The sequence below is a fragment of the Enhydra lutris genome, unplaced genomic scaffold, assembly GCF_002288905.1.
Source record: "Enhydra lutris kenyoni isolate GAN:26980312 unplaced genomic scaffold, ASM228890v2 scaffoldscaffold71, whole genome shotgun sequence".
NCBI classification, from domain to species: domain Eukaryota; kingdom Metazoa; phylum Chordata; class Mammalia; order Carnivora; family Mustelidae; genus Enhydra; species Enhydra lutris.
Genome location: NW_019154155.1, coordinates 6194070 through 6213179, shown reverse-complemented (window position 1 = coordinate 6213179; position 19110 = coordinate 6194070). Strand labels below are relative to the sequence as shown.

At 36.1% G+C, this 19110-nt stretch overlaps 1 protein-coding gene across 2 annotated transcripts in view; it reads left to right on the top strand.

Annotated features, from left to right (window-relative positions):
• The window catches only part of LOC111159886 (zinc finger MYM-type containing 2), a 113654-nt gene extending 95281 nt beyond the window's left edge, over positions 1-18373 (top strand). For both annotated transcript variants that reach the window (XM_022522546.1, XM_022522545.1), the window contains 4 exons: positions 14321-14435; positions 15323-15574; positions 15850-15970; positions 17501-18373. In XM_022522546.1, coding sequence (XP_022378254.1) covers positions 14321-14435; positions 15323-15574; positions 15850-15970; positions 17501-17693 — 681 coding nt within the window. In that variant the 3' untranslated portion in view covers positions 17694-18373. The remainder of the gene's footprint in view (positions 1-14320; positions 14436-15322; positions 15575-15849; positions 15971-17500) is intronic.
• Positions 18374-19110: the final 737 nt, after the last annotated feature.

The window sequence follows — 19110 nt, the reverse complement described above, 5'->3', positions numbered from 1 at the left end:
TTCTTGTCCTTTTCTTTGATTAACGTAGTATATGATTGATTGATTTGTGGATGTTGAACCAACCTTGTAGCTCATGAATAAATCCCACTTGGTCATGGTGAATAATCCTTTTAATGTACTGTTGGATCCTATTAGCTAGTATTTTGGTGAGTATTTTTGCATCCATGTTTATCAGGGATATTGGTCTGTAATTCTCCTTTTTGGTGGGGTTTTGTCTGGTATTGGGATCAAGGCAATGCTAGCCTCATAAAATGAGTTTGGAAGTTTTCCTTCCCTTTCTATTTTTTTGGAACAGTTTCAGGAGAATAGGTATTAATTCTTCTTTAAATATTCCCCTGGGAAGCCATCTGGCCCTGTGATGGCTAGTATCCAGAATCTATAAAGAACTTTCCTTGTTGCTTGGGAGATTTTTTGATTACTGATTCCAATTCTTTGCTGGTTATGGTTCTGTTCTGATTTTCTGTTTCTTCCTTTTTCAGTTTTGGTAGTTTATATGTTTCTAGGAATTTATCCATTTCTTCCAGATTACCTAATTTGTTGGTATATAATTGCTCATAATATTCCCTTACATATATTTGTTTGTATTTCTGTGGTGTTGGTTGTGAGCTTTTCTCTTTCATTTATGATTTTATTCATTTGAATCCTTTTTCTTTTTGATAAGAAAAAAAACCTACCTTTTTGCTAAGTCTGGCAAAGGATTTATCAGTTTTGTTAATTCTTTAAAAGAACAAGTTCTAGTTTCGTTCATCTGTTTTTTTTTTTTTAAGATTTAATTTATTTATTTGACAGAGATCACAAGTAGGCAGAGGCAGGCAGAGAGAGATAGACAGAGGGAGGGAGGGAGGCAGGCTCCCTGCTGAGCAGAGAGCCCAACTCGGGGCTTGATCCCAGGACTCTGGGATCACGACCCGAGCCGAAGGCAGAGGCTTTAACCCACTGAGCCACCCAGGCGCTCCAGTTGTTCATCTGTTCCACTGTTCTTTTGATTACTCTGTCATTTATTTCTGCTCTGATCTCTGTTATTTCCCTTCTGCTGGATTTAGGTTTTATTTGCTGTTCTTTTTCTTGCTCCTTTAGGTATAAGGTTAGGAGGTTGTATATTTGAGACTTTTCTTGCTTCTTGAGAAAGGCCTGTATTGCTATATCCTTCCCTCTTAGGACCACCTTTGCTGCATCCCAAAGGTTTTGGACTGTGGTGTTTTCAGTTTCATTTGCTTCCATTTTTTTTTAAATTGTTCTTTAATTTCGTGGTGTACCTATTCATTCTTTAATAGGAAGTTCTTTAATTTCCATGTATTTGTGCTCTTTACAAATATTTTTTTGTAATTGACTTCAAGTTTCATAGCATTGTGGTCTGAAAGTATGCATGGTGTGATCTCTGTCTTTTTATACTTGTTGAGACCTGATATGTGACACCCAGTATGTGATCTCTTCTGGAGAATGTTCCATGTGCACTCAAGAAGAATGTGTATTCTTCGTCTCTAGGATAAAATGTTATGAATATATCTGTAAAGTCCATCTGGTCCATTTAGTCATTTAAAGCCCTTGTTTCCCATTGGTCTGCTTAGGTTATCTGTCCATTGCTGTGAGTGGGGTGTTTAAGTCTCCTACTGTTATTATATTAGTATCGTTGAGTTCTTTATTATTCTTTTTTTTTTTTTTTTAATTTTTTTTTTTTATTTGACAGACAGAGATCACAAGTAGGCAGAGGCAGGCAGAGAGAGAGGAGGAAGCAGGCTCCTGGCCAAGCAGAGAGCCCGATGCGGGGCTTGATCCCAGGACCCTGGGATCATGACCTGAGCCGAAGGCAGAGGCTTTAACCCACTGAGCCACCCAGGCGCCCCTCATTGTTTTTTTTTAATAATGTTTTTTAAGATTTTATTTATTTATTTGACAGAGTTCACAAGTAGGCAAGAGGCAGACAGAGAGAGAATGGGGGAAGCAGGCCCCCTGCTGAGCAGAGAGCCTGATGCGGGGCTCGATCCCAGGACCCTGAGACCATGACCTGAGCTGAAGGTTGAGGTTTAACCCGCTGAGCCACCCAGGTGCCCTGTTATTAATTGTTTCATATATTCAGCTGCTCCCAAGTTGGGGGCATACATATTTGCAGTTGTTAGATTTTCTTGTTGAATGAACCCCTTTATTATGCTATAGTGTCTTTTTTTTATCTCTTATGGTTTAAAATCTAGTTTGTCTGATATATAGGGATATAGGAATGGCTACTCCAGCTTTTTTTCTTTTTTTAAAGATTTTATTTATTTATTTGACAGAGATCGCAAGTAGGCAGAGAGACAGGCAGAGAGAGAGAGAGAAAGAGAGGGAAGCAGGCTCCCTGCTGAGCGAAGAGCCTGATATGGGGCTTGATTCCAGAACTCTGGGATCATGACCTGAGCCGAAGGCAGAGGCTTTAACCCAGTGAGCCACCCAGGTGCCTCATCCAGCTTTTTTTCATTTACATTTAGAATAATTATCAAAAGATATGAATGTAGTGCCATTGTATTATGTGTAAAGTCCTTGTTCCTATAGATTGACTCTGTTCCTTTCTAGTCTTTGTTACTTTTGGTCTCTTTTTCCCCACTCAAAAGGTCCCCTTTAATATTTCTTGCAGAGCTGGTTTAGTGGCCACAAACTCCTTTAGTTTTTGTTTGTCTTGGAAACTCTTTCTCCTCCTATTCTGAATGTCAGCCTTGCTAGATAAAGTATTCTTGGCTGCATGTTTTCCTCATTTAACAGGTTGACTATGTCTCTGTTGACAGGCATGCTTTAGCCTTATGTGTCTACCTTTATAGGTTAAGGATCTTTTTTTCCCTAGCTGCTTTCAGACTTCTATCTTTATCTGTATATTTTCCAAGTTTCACAATGATATGTCGTGATGTTGATTTTGTTTTTGTTGATTTTGAGGGGAATTTGCTGTGCCTCTTGGACTTGAATGCCTGTTTCCATATCCAGATTAGGGAAGTTCTCAGGTTTAATTTGTTCAAATAAACCTTCTACCCCCTTTCCTTGCTCTTCTCTGGGAGTTATGATGTTGCTTATTGGAGTCCCCAGGTCTGCCTTCATGATCTAATAGTTTTCTTTCCTTCTTCTTTTCAGGTTTATTGTTTTCCATAATTTTATCTTCTGTATCACCTCTTCTGACCTATTCTCTTCTTTGCTCCTTGTGATTATGTCCAGTCTGTTTGTGTCTTAGTTAAAGCATCCATGCATACACACACACATTTATTTATTTGTTTGTTTGTTTGTTTAGGTCTGACTAATTTTTAGGTCCTTTATCTCTGGAGCAATGGTTTCTCTGGTGTCTTCTGTGCTTTTTTCAAGTCCAGCTAGTAGTCTTATGACTATAGATGTAAATTCTTGTTTAGATACATTGCTTGTATCTGTTTTGAAGTCCCTGGCTGTGACATCTTACTGATCTTCCTTTTGTGGAGAATTCCTTCATCTTATTTTGGCTAAGTTTCTATCTTTTGTGTGTTATGAAAGCTTGTTATATCTCTCTCCTGCACCTGAGAGTAATGCTGTATTAAAAAAAAGAGGTAATATACTGTCTAGGGCCTGATACTTTAGGAAGTGTTTCTGGTGTATGGTGTGTGCACTCTGCTGTTGGATTTTGGCTGCTCTTTTGCACTGGTCAGTCCTCTGCAGAGTTTCTCCTTTCTTGCAGTGGGGAGTATTTGGACCTTTATCTAGGTGTGCTTTGATTTCTTTGTTGAAAAAAGCATGGAAAAAAGGAAAGAACGAGAAAGGAAAATAACAGAAAAGCCTGCTTCACAAAAAAGAGAAAAAGAAAAGGAATAAAAAAAACCAAACAATCAGAAAAATTACTATAAGCCTGATTTCAAAGAAAAAGAACTGGGGAAAAAAAAAAGAATAAGAAAGGAAAAAAAGATGCCTGATCCAAAGAGAGAGAGAAGGAAATGAAAAAAAAAAAAAAACAGAGTAATAAGCAAAAAAACTATAAGCCTGTTTCTGGTGGCAGAAAAAATACAGCCTGGTCCTATTTCCACCACAGATGAAGGGGATGCTTTGAAGCACTAGACTTGGTGCATATTATATGCTGCCTGTGTTGCTCTTTTGCGGGAGATCCCCCTGTGCTGGCTTGGAGTCTGTCTTGCTCCATTAATAAAAGTGTGTGCCAGGCACATGGGGGCAGGATTGGATGTCATTGGCTCCCACTTCCACTGGGGGCCACTGTGTTGCTCTCTGATGTCTGAACATGTTGGTAGGAAGGCTAAAAATGCCACCCCATTCTCTTGTCCCCAGACAGAGAATCTCATACCCCCTGCTGTTCGGGAAGCCCTCACAGAAAAGTGAGGACCCTCAGTGAATTTGGTGCCCAGCTCTCCTGCTTTTTATCTTTGGTGCAGCTGGGATCCAAAACTCTAAATCTCCTGCATTTTATATTTGGCATGTGGCTGGGGTTCAAAACTCCAATTTTTTTTTTTTTAAATTAAGATTTTTTATTTAGTTGTCAGAGAGAGAGAGAGAAACACACACAGGGGAAGCAGCAGGCAGAGGGAGAAGCAGGCTTCCTGCTGAGCAAGGAGCCCATGCAGTCAGTACTTGATCCCAGGACCCTGGGATCATGACCTGAGCTGAAGGCAGATGCTTAACTCTACATCTTAAAGGAGCTGGTACCACTCAGATCTGCTCCTTCCTCCAGATTAAAGCCTCGCTGTGCTCTGACTAATGCCTTTTGTCCCAGAAAAACAGTCCCCTACCTGCACAGTGTCCGGAATCTGTGGTATGTCACTGTGAAAAGCAGCAACTAGGTTACCCATCCTTTGTGCCCACCCTTGTCCCCTGCCAGTGAAAAGCCGTTTGCTGGTGCCTGCGGGGTCTTCTGTCCTTGGAGAGGCAGTAATTCCTCTTCCAGATATACTCCATGAAGGGGAATGATCTCTCCTAATGCAACAGGAGATCCCTACACAACTTTCGTGCTCTCCCAAGCCAGAACCTTCCTTTTCTCCAGGAGTGGAGAAACCTCAGAGCTTGAGGTCCATTCACTATTTGCAAAAAACCTGCTTCACTCAGTTTCCCTGGTTCCCCAGTCTATGGTCTGAAAGGTTTTCTTGTGTGAACCTGTGTCACACTCTCTTAACCACTCTCTCCCTCTCTCCCTGAGGAAAGTGTTCCCTCCCTTCCCTCCGGGGCGTGGCAACTTCTCTCTCCCCCAGTTTACTTCCACGTACCTTGCTTGCACTTGTTATGCTATCTCACTCCAACCATGGAGGTCATTCTTCCAATCTTCCGATTGATTTCCTGGATGTTCCAGTGATCTGACCTCAATACAGCTATGTTCGAGGGACAAGGAAAACCTAGGGTCCCCCTGTTTCTCTGCCATCTGAACTCCTTTTTATTTGTGTTTTAATTCAGCTGTACTTTTTGGTGTGTTTTAGGGTTCTCTTTACAGTTTCATTTAAAAATGGTTTCTGCTAGAAATTCAGCTTAAAAACCAGTATCAGATAATATAACTTTAAATTTCAGTGTAATAAAAGATAACAAAATGGGGGGGATCCTCTGTCCTACCTTTCTCTGTTCCACCTTAGTTCACCTCCCTAAAGTCAGATAGTCTTCCCTGTTAGTTGTTTCCTCTGACATAACTTGCATGTAGAAATACAATTGATTTTTGTATATTCATCTAATATTCTGTATATACCAATTCACTATTAGTTCTAGTACATGCTTTTTTTTTTTCTTAGAAATTTCTACATATATAATCATGTTGTCTATGAATAGAGACAGTTTTACCTCTTTCTTTCTTATCTCCATGTTTTCTTTTTCTTGTCTTATTACATCGATTAGGGATCTCAGGCCTCCTCCCAACACTTAATGCTAGTGGTGAGAGTAGAAACCTTTACCTTGTTTCTAATTCTTGGGTGAAGGTCCTCCACTATTAAGTACGATGTTGCCTGTCAAGGAAGTTCTCTTCTGTTCCTAGCTGGCTGAAAATTCTTAGGTTTTTATTTTGTTGCTTAGGTTTTTATTTTTTTTTTCTTTCGAATTTTTATTTAAGTTCTAGTTAGTTAATATTGCTGAGAGTTTTTATCATAAATTGTTGAATTTTGTCAGCTGCTTTTTCTGCATCTGCTGAGAAAATAATATGGTTTTTCTCCCTTATTCTATTAATGATGGCATATCAGTTAGTTTTCAGATAATTAAATCAACCTTGAATTTCTGAGAGAGCTTCCATTTGATAATGATATATCATCTTTTTTATGTATGGCTGATTAGACTTGCTTTTTATTGTTTAATGACATTGCAGAAGTTCATGGAGGGTACTAGTCCATGTTTTCCCTGGCTTTGGTATTGGGATGATACCATTGGCCTCATTAAATGAATGGGGAAGTGTTCCTTCCTCCTATTTTCTGAAAGAATTTGTGGTAATTGGTATTATTCCTTCCTTAAAGTAAAGAGAATTGGCTGGCTTCCTTATAACCCTATACAGGAAGTTGAATCTCTGGATTGCTTCTTATTGACTGGATTATGTAAATATTAGAACTCCAATTACTGTTAGAGGTTTTAGAGCTAAATGGATTGTTAATGAATGATTATAAATTAGTTGTTTTTTTTTTCCAATTTTTTTTATTGTGGTAAAAAAATGTAGCATAAAACTTAACTGTCTTGTTTCTAAGTGTACAAGTCAGTGGTATTGAGTGCATTTGTAATTCTGTGTGAACATTACCACCATTCATCCTGATAACTCTTCATCTTGAAAAACTGAAACTTTTTACCCATTAGACAATAACTCCTCATTTCTCCTCTCTCTCAGCCCCTGGCAATCACCATTCCATTTTCTGTCTCTGTAATGTTGAGTACTCTAGGTATCTTGTATAAGTGACATCATACAGTATTACTCTTTTTGTGACTGGTTTATTGCACATAGCATAATGCCCTCAAAGTTTATCCATTTTGTAGCATATTTCAGAATTCCCTCCTTTTTTAAAACAGGTTCTGTGTATGAACTAAAAATGTTAACTCAAAAAATTTTTTAACTGCTGAACTCACTTTAAAAATGGTTAATGGTAGATTTTTTTTGTGTGTGTGTTTTTAGTATAATTGAAAAAAAATTTTTTTTACTATTCTCATCATTAGACATATTTTTACAGACTTGGTTTAATTTTATGAAAGACTACATGGTATTTATAAGCAGCTTTAAAAATAATCCTAAAACTCAGTGTAAAGGTAAAATATACTTTCTGGAAATCATTGCTGTTTAATGTTACTTCCAGGATCTGTACAGAAATAGAAGCTATTTTTGGAAGGTTTTGCATATTTAACTGTTGCATTTATTAATTTTGTTCACATCTGACAAAAAATAATGTTGAAGATGTATGATTTTTTTTTAGATTATGTTTATAGAAGGAATAGCATCTTCATTTGTGAGGACTAAGGCTTATGAATATACATAGGTAAATGTGTAGCCACTTCTGCATTGTATACTGAAAAGTTAAATGTAATTACAGATGTTTAACTGGGTACTGTATAAAAGGGGAGCATAGCATTTTTTTTCCCTCCCTCACAAAATAGCTGATTTTCCCATAGACTGTCTAAGAAATAATGATTATTTTTAAAAACAAAAAGTATATGAAATCCCACAATCATGATTATTCTTTTATCCACTACCTTCCTTACACAAGTAAACTCATGCCCCTCACTCCAAATGTATTGTCAGTGGAATTGTTAAATACCCTTTTCCTGAATCCTCCTCACCTCATCACAGTTAGCTAGATGTGTATGCTTCTTTGTGTGTATTTTTTTTAATGAACATTGCAAAAGATATACTAGTTTGGCAACTAAGAACATGGAACCATATTAATCATTTTGTACTGTAGTTTCCTAGTATATTGTAGCAGTCCCTCTAAGACAGCTGAACAGGCTTAACTGTATTACATTTCATGCCTCATTTAATTTAAACATTTCAACAATGACACGTATTCCCTTTGTTTCCTAAAATTTTGCTATTATAAACAATGTATATCTTTCTTCCCCAAAACATAATTATCCTAAAGAACTGGTGCTTATATTTCTATGAGATAAGATTTCTGAAAGGGTATTATTATTGGATCATAAAAGTATATTTTTTATTTTTAAAAGATATAACCAGATTGCTTTCCAAAAGGATGAGGATCTTTTTTTATTTTGGCCATTTGAATTTGCTTCTATGTGAATTTCCCCTTTATTGTTCGGTTGTTTAACTCCATTTGTGAGAATTCCTTGTTGATTCTAGATATTCTCGTTTTCTAAAAATTTTTCCAAGATTTCTTATTTGGAGGGATTATCATTTTTTCCTTTTTTTTTTTTAAGTAACACTGACACAAATATTCTTTTTTTTTTATGATTGATTTCCTTTTTTTTTTTTTTTAAAGATATTTTTTATTTATTTGACAGAGAGAGAGGTTACAAGTAGTCAGAGAGGCAGGCAGAGAGAGAGGAGGAAGCAGGCTCTCTGCTGAGCGGAGAGCCCGATGCGGGGCTCGATCCCAGGACCCTGGGATCATGACCTGAGCTGAAGGCAGAGGCTTTAACCCACTGAGCCACCCAGGTGCCCCTGACACAAATATTCTTGGAAGGAAGATTTACTTTGATTTATGCAGTAATACTTTTCCAAAATTCATATTTATTTGCTTTTGGTATTTGATGTTCATTATTTATTTATTTATTTGACAGACAGAGATCACAAGTAGGCAGAGAGGCAAGGGGGAGGCAAGCTTCCTGTTGAGCAGAGAGCCTGTGGGCCTCGATTGGAGGACCCTGGGATCATGACCTGAGCTGAAGGCAAAGGCTTTAACCCACTGAGCCACCCAGTCGCCCCTATTTTTTTCTTTTTAAAACAAGTGTTAGAACTCTATTTACTCAATTTAAAAACAGTAAACTCACTTAGGTCTTGTTAATTTGAGTTCAATATAAATGCTTTTATTGATAGTTAAATTGTATTAAAATATGTACAACATTTTAAAACATATTTAATCTTTCTTTGATTCAGAAGGGCCTTAAGAATTTGCCTTCTATTTCATAGCAGTGGTGTAATACATTCAGTTTTGGTAATCCTTATTTCATTGGTTTCTTCTGGGAACTATTAAGTGTTTATTTTATGCTGACTTCTGAACATTGGAGTAGATATTTGAGATGACTTCTTTTGACTATTTACTGCTTTCTATGCATAGTGCTAACAGCTTAACATGTCATTTAATCCTCTGCACAACCTTACTATTATTCTTACCGGTTTTTGGTGAATGTAGGGAAGTTAAGTAGCTTACCCAAGGTTATATAGCTTACATGTTTTGAATCTGGTAAGCAGTTTGACTTGAAAGCCATAATATGCTCTGCTCAAGGATTTGAAATACATAAACAAATGGTATTTATAAACAGCGTTGTTCTCTTGGTATGGTATGTTGATGGCACAGAAGTGGGACTAATTGATTCTAAGGATGTAATCTGAGAAAATAGAACAGTGTTGACGACCTTTAAACTGAGCTTTGAAATAGATATAGAAATTCTAGGCAGGAAGGATGAAGGAAGAACAATGGCATTCCAAGAAGACAGAAAAATATATACCAGGGTACAGTTTTCCAGGAACTACTTGGCATGCCTAGAATGTAGAATGTGAAGTGTAAAGAGGTTTGGGGCTGGGGTGGAGTATGAAGTAGGTAAGAGTCATATAGCAGAGGGCCCATATTCATTGATAAAAATGTTTAGACTTCGTATTTTATCCAGGGTGTGAAACATGAAAAGATTTTAAGCATTTTTAAAGATTGTACTCAATATCTTTTTCTTGGAAGTATTTTTTCTTGCAGCTGAGGGTTGGAATAATATTGAAACACTAGGGCTGCTGATTTATAGCTAAATTAATTATGGGTTATGTTTACTTTGCTCTTTGCTTGTTTTGGTTTTTTTTTGTTTTTATAGATTTATTTTGGAGTGTGCACATGTGTGAGTGTAGGGGGAGGGGCAGAGGAGAGGTAGAGAGAATCTCAAGCAGACTTTACACTGAGGGCAGAGCCCAGGGTAGCATTCCGTCTCAGGACCCTGAGATCATGACCTGAACCAAAACCAAGAGTCAGACACTTAATTGACAGCCACCCAGGTGCACCCCCTGTGAGGATAGTTTTTGATTAAGATTGCTACTCTTCAGACAGCCCTGGCCCATCAGGACATTTTCTTTAGGGTTACTTTCTAGAAGGTGCTGCTGTCTTTGATGGCTTCTCCTTCGTTTCTGAAAAGCAGAAGTTATTGGCCTTTGGTGTTGGGGCAGATTAGGTGTTCATAAATTGTGTGAATTAGGTATTTGTAAATTGGGACTGCCTTTAATGGAAAAACAACCATAATGTAGTTAGTATCCCTTCCCATACTATAGCAGTGACCCATAAAGCTTATTGTCATTCCTTCTGTACCAATAAGAGGACCAAATCTTTTAATTCATCAGGGATTGCCAGAGAAGCCTCTTCAGAAGGACTGAGTGTTGGCACATCATTTAGGAGTTACTTGTAGTAGAGCTGAGCTGAGAGCCTAATTTTTGGCTTGTTATTTTTAAGGTTCTGAATGTACGTAGAAAGTGCTTTCCCCTTGTTGCTTGACTTATAGCTGAAAATTATTTCAGGATCACTTCCCTCATTTTTTTTTTTAATTATGTATGCTGCTTTATGTTAAGAACAAAAGATACAAATTGCTGTTTCAGACATGGAGATTTCATTTTTGTGATTGTTTTATATAATATGTACTAAGTTTACATTTTTTTTAAAGATTTTATTTATTTATTTGACAGAGAGAGATCACAAGTAGGCAGAGAAGCAGGCAGAGAGAGAGGAGGAAGCAGGCTCCCCGCCGAGCAGAGAGCCCGATGCGGGCCTCGATCCCAGGACTCCAGGATCACGACCTGAGCCAAAGGCAGAGGCTTTAGCCCATTGAGCCACCCAGGTGCCCCCTAAGTTTACATTTTAAAAATGTCTAGGAACCGCACTAAAAAAAAACTATTTGTAGGTGTGCCTGAGTGGCTCAATTGGTGAGTAAGTGTACAGAGTTTACAGTAAGTGTAAAACTCTTGATCTCAGCTCAGGTCTCTATCTCAGGCTGGTGAATTCAAGCCACAAATTGAGCTCCCGGCTAGGTTTGGAGTCTACTTAAAAACAACAGTAAAATTAAAAACAAACAAACAAAAAAACACCCAACAACTATTTATAATCCCATTAAATAGGTTGAATTGTGATATTATATTTGAAATTAATGCTACAATAATAACATTGAGAATTTCCAGATTAGGAAATGATAGAAATCCTGTTCTCTGACTAACCCAAAAGTGGGGGAGGGATCTGACATTGTTACTTCATTGATTGCCAGGCGTTTGGTTTGCATCCTAACTGAAAGGCATTAGTTAGGAATTTTTGTTCTGCCATTTTGAAATTATGCTGGTTAATCTTCCTTCTGACTTGGAGGGCTAATGTTAGATTAGTTCAGATGAATGATATGCTAGTCTGATTTTTGATTAGTACATGGTATGTGTATGTGAGTGTGTGTGTGTGTATATATATATACACACACACAGGTGTGTATATATATATATTTTTTAAGAGACTTCAAAAAATTTTTATTTCTATTTTTATTTTTTTTAATTAATTCTTTTATTTTTTAATAAACATATAATGTATTTTTAGCCCCAAGGGTACAGGTCTGTGAATCGCCAGGTTTACACACTTCACAGCATTCACCATAGCACATACCCTCCCCAATGTCCATCCACCACCCTCTTCCGACACCCCCCCCAGCAACCCTCAGTTTGTTTTGTGAGATTAAGAATTTCTTACAGTTTGTCTCCCTCCCAATCCCATCTCGTTTCATTTATTCTTTTCCTACCCCCCAAACCCCCCACGTTGCATCTCCACTTCCTCATATCAGGGAGATCATATGATAGTTGTCTTTCTCCGATTGACTTATTTCGCTAAGCACAATACCCTCTAGTTCCATCCATGTCGTCACAAATGGCAAGATTTGATTTCTTTCGATGGCTGCATAGTATTCCATTTTATATATACACCACATCTTCTCTATCTGTTCATCTGTTGATGGACATTTAGGTTCTTTCCATAGTTTGGCTATTGTGGACATTGCTGCTATAAACATTCAGGGGCACATGCCCCTTCAGATCACTACATTTGTATCTTTAGGGTAAATACTCAGTAGTGCAATTGCTGGGTCATAGGGTAGCTCTATTTTCAACTTTTTGAGGAACCTCCATGCTGTTTTCCAGAGTGGTTGCATCAGCTTGCATTCCCACCAACAGTGTAGGAGGGTTCACCTTTCTCTGCACCCTCGCCAGCATCTGTCATTTCCTGACTTGTTAATTTTAGCCATTCTGACTGGTGTGAGGTGATATCTCATTGTGGTTTTGATTTGCATTTCCCTGATGCCGGGTGATGTGGAGCATTTTTTCATGTGTCTGTTGGCCTATTTAAAGATTTTATTTATTGGAGAGAGAAAGCGTAAGTGGGGGGAGGGACAGAGGGAGAGGGAGAAACAGACTCCCCACTGAGCAGGGAGTCCCTACATGGGCCCTCATCCCAGGACCCTGAGATCTTGACCCTAGTTGAAGGCAGATGCTTAACTGACTGAGCCACCCAAGGCCCTAAGTACATTGTATATATTTTTTCATCCTTTTACTTTTCATTTACCCGTGTTTACATATTTAAAGTTGGTGTCTTGGGGCTCCTCACTGGCTTAGTTGGAAGAGTATGCAGCTCTTCATCTTGGGCTTGTGAGTTCAAGTCCCATATTGGGTGTAGCGATTACTTTAAAAAAAAAAAAAAAAATTAAGTAGGTGTCTTGAAGGCAGCGTATTGTTGGGCCTGGCTTTTTTTTTTTTTTTCCCCCTTAAATTTTAATCCAGTTGACCAATCTTATCATGGTTTGTTTAGACCAACAAACTTTTTTTTCCTTTTTTTTTTTTTTTTTTTAAAGATTGTATTTATTTATTTGATAGAGAGAGATCACGAGTAGGCAGAGAGGCAGGCAGAGAGACAGAGGAGGAAGCAGGCTCCCCGCTGAGCAGAGAACCCGACGGCGGGACTCCATCCCAGGACCCTGAGATCAAGACCCGAGCCGAAGGCAGAGGCCTAACCCACTGAGCCACCCAGATGCCCTTTTTTTCCTTTTAATAAAAGACAGTAAATGTTTTATTTGGTCTTTGTGGGCCACACTGATCTGTGTCATACACCCATTCAGCTCTGCCACTATAGTATGAAAGTAGAGTGGGGCAGTATGCAAACATCAGTTTTGTCCATGTTTCAAGAAAACTCTGTTGACAAAAATAGGCAGTCAACCAGTTTGGCTCAAAGACTCTAGTTTGCCACCTGGTTTAGACCTTTTATACTCATTGTAGTCACAGCTAACATTGGATGCAAATCCGTCCCCCTGGTTGTTTTATATTTGTTATATCTGTTCTTTGTGGGGTTTTTGTTTTGTTTCCTTTTTCTTTCTCTGCTTTTTTTTTTTAATTAGTTATTTTTCTGATTCTGTTTTATTTCCACTATTGGTTTATTTATGCCTTTTAAGTTTTTTATAGTGGTTGCCCTAGGATTTATAATATGCATTTCAGTTCATTATATACCTCAAAAATGATTGCACCTCTTTATGTATAATGTATGAGCCTTATAATAGTGTAAGTTTCCCAACTCCTGCCTCCCATTCTTTGTGCTAGTATTGTCATACATTTTACTTTTGCCTTTTTTAAGATTATATTCTAGATGGACTTCGCAAACTTTAGTGTTTAAATCATTCTTTAATAACCCTCACTGGTAAGATTTATCATAGTAACTTATCAGTCATAAATTTGTCTGGCTCACAAGAGTTAAAGAGAGGCAATAAGTAAAGAAGTATTCGTTTACCAAAGAGTGCTAGAAGAGATCCTCAGGCAGCTACAGAATATTTCATCCCATCTGTACCATTCAGAATTTTTCTTTAATCAATAATTTAATTACTCTTACTGGAAAGTCTAATTTTGTTTTCTCCATGTGCTGTATAATAAAAATTGGAGCCAGATGCTCTGTTTTTATCTGACATACTGATGATTTCTCCCAATTCTTATGTTCTGGATTCTTGAGTGTGTATTTCGTCTTTGGGTTTTTTAGGCAACAGAGTAATTGGTAATTTTGATTGCTTATGATTTCTAGATACATAGATAAAGCCAGTAATCACCCTTGTTGTGTTAGTATGCCTGTTTTATTTATCCTAAACATAAGATTTCTTTCTTAAGACATACAGAATATAAGTAATATGTTCACTATTTATAATTAGCTGGTTTTCCTTCAAGAAACTTTTTTTTTTATTGTAGTACTTGTGTGGTAGTAATCGAAAAGACAACATATTTATTGATCCAGGATACCAAACATTTGAGCAAGAATTGAATAAAATACTCCGAAGTTGGCAACCCAGCATACTTCCAGATGGTAATGCTCTTTTTTTTATTTTATTTTTTAAGAAGATTTATTAATTTATTTTAGAGTGCGTGCATGTGAGCCAGGGGCTGGGCGAGGGGAAGAAGGGTAGAGAGAGAGGGAAAGAGAATATCAAGCAGACTATCCACTAAGTGTGGAGCCAGATGCAGGACTCCCATCTCATGAACCCTCATGGGATCATGACCTAAGCTGAAATCAAGAGTTGGATGCTTTAACCAACTGAGTCACTCAGGTACCCGGGTAATGCCTTGTAAATAAAAGTGTTGCCTTGCTACTGGTATTTTTATTTTTACAGATAGTATATTAAAAATAATTAAGAAATAATTTAAATTAGATAGCATATTTTTCAGTGTACTTATTCATGAATTCATCTGTTCATCTTTTGTTGAATTAGAAGTGAATGTAGTTGATAACTACTGCTTATGAAGAAATTTGTAATGAATATGACCAACTTTCTCTGGAGTAAGACACTGGATGTTTATTTCTTAAGCCTTCCAGGGGATATTGTGATACAAATTTCTCTAAGAAATCTGTTTTAGATGTGTGGAGAAAATGTGTTTGTGAATAGAAATCACCTATTTTTTTCAGGAATTCTGCAGATTTAAATTCCTTTCTGACCATTGTGTGCTTGTCCTACAGAAGAACAGAAGCAAACATCTAGTCCCTTACTCCAGAGATGCTAGTTCCATAGTCTGGTTTGTTCCCTAGCTTCTTTTGTTAAAGAGCTGCATAGGTAATTCTGAAATTCATTCCAGTTTTAACCTGGTGTGAATAGAGGATTGAAATAGGTTTGTTCTTGAATTAACTTTATTTTTTCTAGATGGTTAAATGAAAATTGTTTTATTTATTGTAATTCTTTAAAAATACTTCTATTTAAGGGTCAATATTTTCTCGAGTTGAAGAAGATTATCTCTGGAGGATAAAACAACTAGGATCACACTCTCCAGTAGCTCTTCTGAACACCCTGTTCTACTTTAATACTAAGTATTTTGGCCTGAAAACAGTGGAACAACACTTAAGACTTTCCTTTGGCACTGTATTTAGGCACTGGAAAAAAAATCCTCTAACAATGGAAAACAAAGCATGTCTTCGATACCAAGTGTCTTCCTTATGTGGAACAGATAATGAAGGTAGTGTGACATTTTTATTTTTGGATTGTCCATGGGAAGGATAGCCAAACTTTGCCTTAATAAAGACTGTATTAGGTCACTTGTTAAGAATCTAAGGACTGCCATTTTCATAAAGTAAGACAACTTATATATTCTTAAAATGTCTTAGTTCATTTTGTTTGAAAATGGTGAATTACTGGAAGCCACATATTTGGTACAATAGATACTAGGAATGAATAGTACTATCTTTCTTCAAGATTGGTTTTAAGAAATTTATATAACTTTTATTTTTTTAGATAAAATTACTACTGGAAAAAGAAAACATGAAGATGATGAGCCAGTATTTGAACAAATTGAAAATACAGCCAATCCTTCTAGATGTCCTGTGAAAATGTTTGAATGCTATTTGTCTAAAAGGTAAGTGTTAATGATTTTTAATTTTTTAAATGGTAGTATAGGTTAGTTGCCTTGAATTTAACTTACCAAGAGGTGACTATTTTTCACTAATCTTTTTTAGATTTTTCTCTCTTCTCACAGCTAATGTTTGTAGTCTCATTATTATAAAATACCCAGCTTATACTTCATACTTTAGGATTCAAGCATATGTTAAGAAATTGTTGTCTACTAATGAAGTTCCTACTATTATTGTCATCTTTAAATCAGCAATCCCAGTGATTATATAAAGCATACATAGAGCACAAACTTTTTTTGTAAAAGATCAGATGGTAAATATTTTAGGCTTTTTTGGGCTATAGAGCATCTTCTGCAGCTACTCCATTCTGCTGTTATAGCCAGAAAGCAGCCATATACTATATATAAATAAATGGTTACATAGTATTTATTTATTTATAGTATATAGTTTAGTGGTATAAAACTTGACACAAACAAGTGACAAGCTATAACTTGACCACACCCCTGGTGAAAGGTATATTATTGAAAGGTAGAATGGATAGGTGGAGATGAAAATGGAATACTTAACATTTAAGCAAAAATGTTCCTTTAAGAAGGTCTAAAAGATACAGTGTTCTAAAAGTACGTTACTTTTCAGCAGTACTACTACTTTTTCCTGTTAGCCTAAAACCAAAGACATTTTAGAAAATTTTAAACCAGTGACATGTTTAGAGATAATAAATTTTAAGCTTTTCTGTTGCTTTATATATGAACCCTTTAATTTTCAGAGGGTTAGTATGAACCAACTGTATTGTCTTAGGTAAAGTTTTATAAATTATAATTAGGCCCCCCGGTTAGTTCTTAAGAACCCACAAAAGCAGTGGTGTTATTTATAGATAATAGTAACATTTCTGACAGTAGTTTGGGGTGGCCCTGTTTGGCAGCAACAGTGTCCTATCTTCCAGTGGTAGTTGGAAATCCCTGTCTTACAGTTAGTTGTAAGTTATTATTATTATTTGGAAATTAGTTGGCATCCCTATCTTACATTAGTTTTTTTATTAGTTAGAAATTATTTATTATTATTAGTTGGAAATCCCTATCTTACAATTATCTTGTTGATATTTTAAAAATTAAAATTCCTATTGTATAGTGCTGTTAGGTAATTTTATAAGCTACCATATTTCATTGATTTTTAAGACATTTTTCAGATTTTACTATCTCTGAAGCTGGGATGCATGTTAATGATTAATCGTCTTAGAATTATAACTGCAGTGCAGCATTTTACTTATTTAATGGCAGTATTAAAATAATGATTAAAAATATTGTTTCTGTTAATGGTGTTTTGAATTCACTTTAAATTATGGTGGGAAGATAATCTTTCATCACAGAAATTAACTTTCAAAATATCTTAACGATAGAATATTTAATGTAAGTAATGAGCTGTGGTTGGACCATATAATATTGTTAGTAGTCATGGAATTATTCTTGGAAGAAGAAAAGAAAGTTGTGGGGAATTTTGTATATACTGTGAAATTGACTTTCTCCTTTCTCCCAAAGCCCACAGAATCTTAATCAGAGAATGGATGTTTTTTATTTGCAACCAGAATGCTCTAGTTCTACAGATAGTCCTGTCTGGTACACATCTACTTCACTGGACCGAAACACCTTGGAAAATATGCTTGTACGGGTTCTTTTAGTAAAAGATATTTATGATAAAGACAATTATGAACTGGATGAAGACACAGACTAAAAAGGAACATTTCAGAAGCAATCGGGATAAAACAGCATTAGATAGTCATGCTGCTAGGTCTTTATTATGGAAACATTTCAAGTTTACTCCTTGTTTTGAGTTTTGTAGCAGTGTACCCACACTGGGTATTACCATGTAAATAATCTGTGAGTGAAAGTTGCCATTATTCTATGTAGTGGTTTTAGGATACTTAACAAATACATTCAAATTCTTTTTTTATTATTATTTATTTGATTAGGTATGTTTGTAACTTTTTACATTACAAAATACGAATGAGAATGTGCCATGTATAATTTTTTTCTTGTAGTAAGAAACATCCATATTGCACAACTCTACTGTTGCAAGGCTTCCTTGAAAGGAGGCTCTTTTACTGGGTTCTTGACCAGATGGTTGTGTATGGGTAGCACTACTAAAAGTTTAGAACTTGCAGTGTCTTTCAGAATTTTTAAAATAAACTGTAAACTAATAGGCTGGGTTTTTTGTTTTGTTTTGGGGGGGTTTTGTTTGTTTTGTTTTCTTTATATTTCAGTTACTGAAGCCTTACAAGGTTATGTAGAGAGATGCCATCTTCTGTACCAAAAATAGACAAGAGAATGCTGTCAATATTGGTGTACTGTAATGTGAATCTATACTGGTGAAAACAACTTTTTGTTCCCCTTATTAAAACCTTAGTGTCCTTTTCTCATTTGTGGCTTTCTGCATCACCCCAGTCAATAATTAAAAAAAAACAAAAAACATATATATATATATATATACATATATATATGTATATATATGTATATATGTATGTATATATGTGTATGTGTATATATATGAAGAATGATGTTGAAAACATGATCATTGAGACATTTTCTTTGTAAAAATGTCCAATGAAAGTACAGAATTCTGTTTTCTATGCCAACCATAAGTATTTAAAATCCCATTCATTTATAGAACTTTGATTTTTTTTCTCTCTCCACCCCCCAAAGATAGAGATCATGTTGCAGTATCTGAGAAGTACTCTAAAACTTAACCAATTTTATTAGGATTTTTGTATTGCCTTCAAATATGACCGATGCATATGTTGGATAAAATTATTTTTAGAAATGCCACTCCCAAAATAGTTGTTATAGAAAGTCAAGCTAGTTTAGATAAGATAGTATCACATTTTACTATGAAGATTACCAGTGTAGTAATTCTGATATTTCAGATGATTAAAGAACAGAGAAACTGATGGATAAGATAAAGTATATCTTGAGGGAAATCACATTTGATGTTAGATTGTTTGGCTTTTAAAATTTAATTACTTCTTATAGAAGATTGCATTAAAAAACTTTGTGCTTCTGCATAGCAGTTTATCTGTTCAGACCTTTTCTTTTAGAACAAGGAAGTTTACTTAAAATCCTACTTTATAAAGACTGAGCAAAATGCTAGCTGC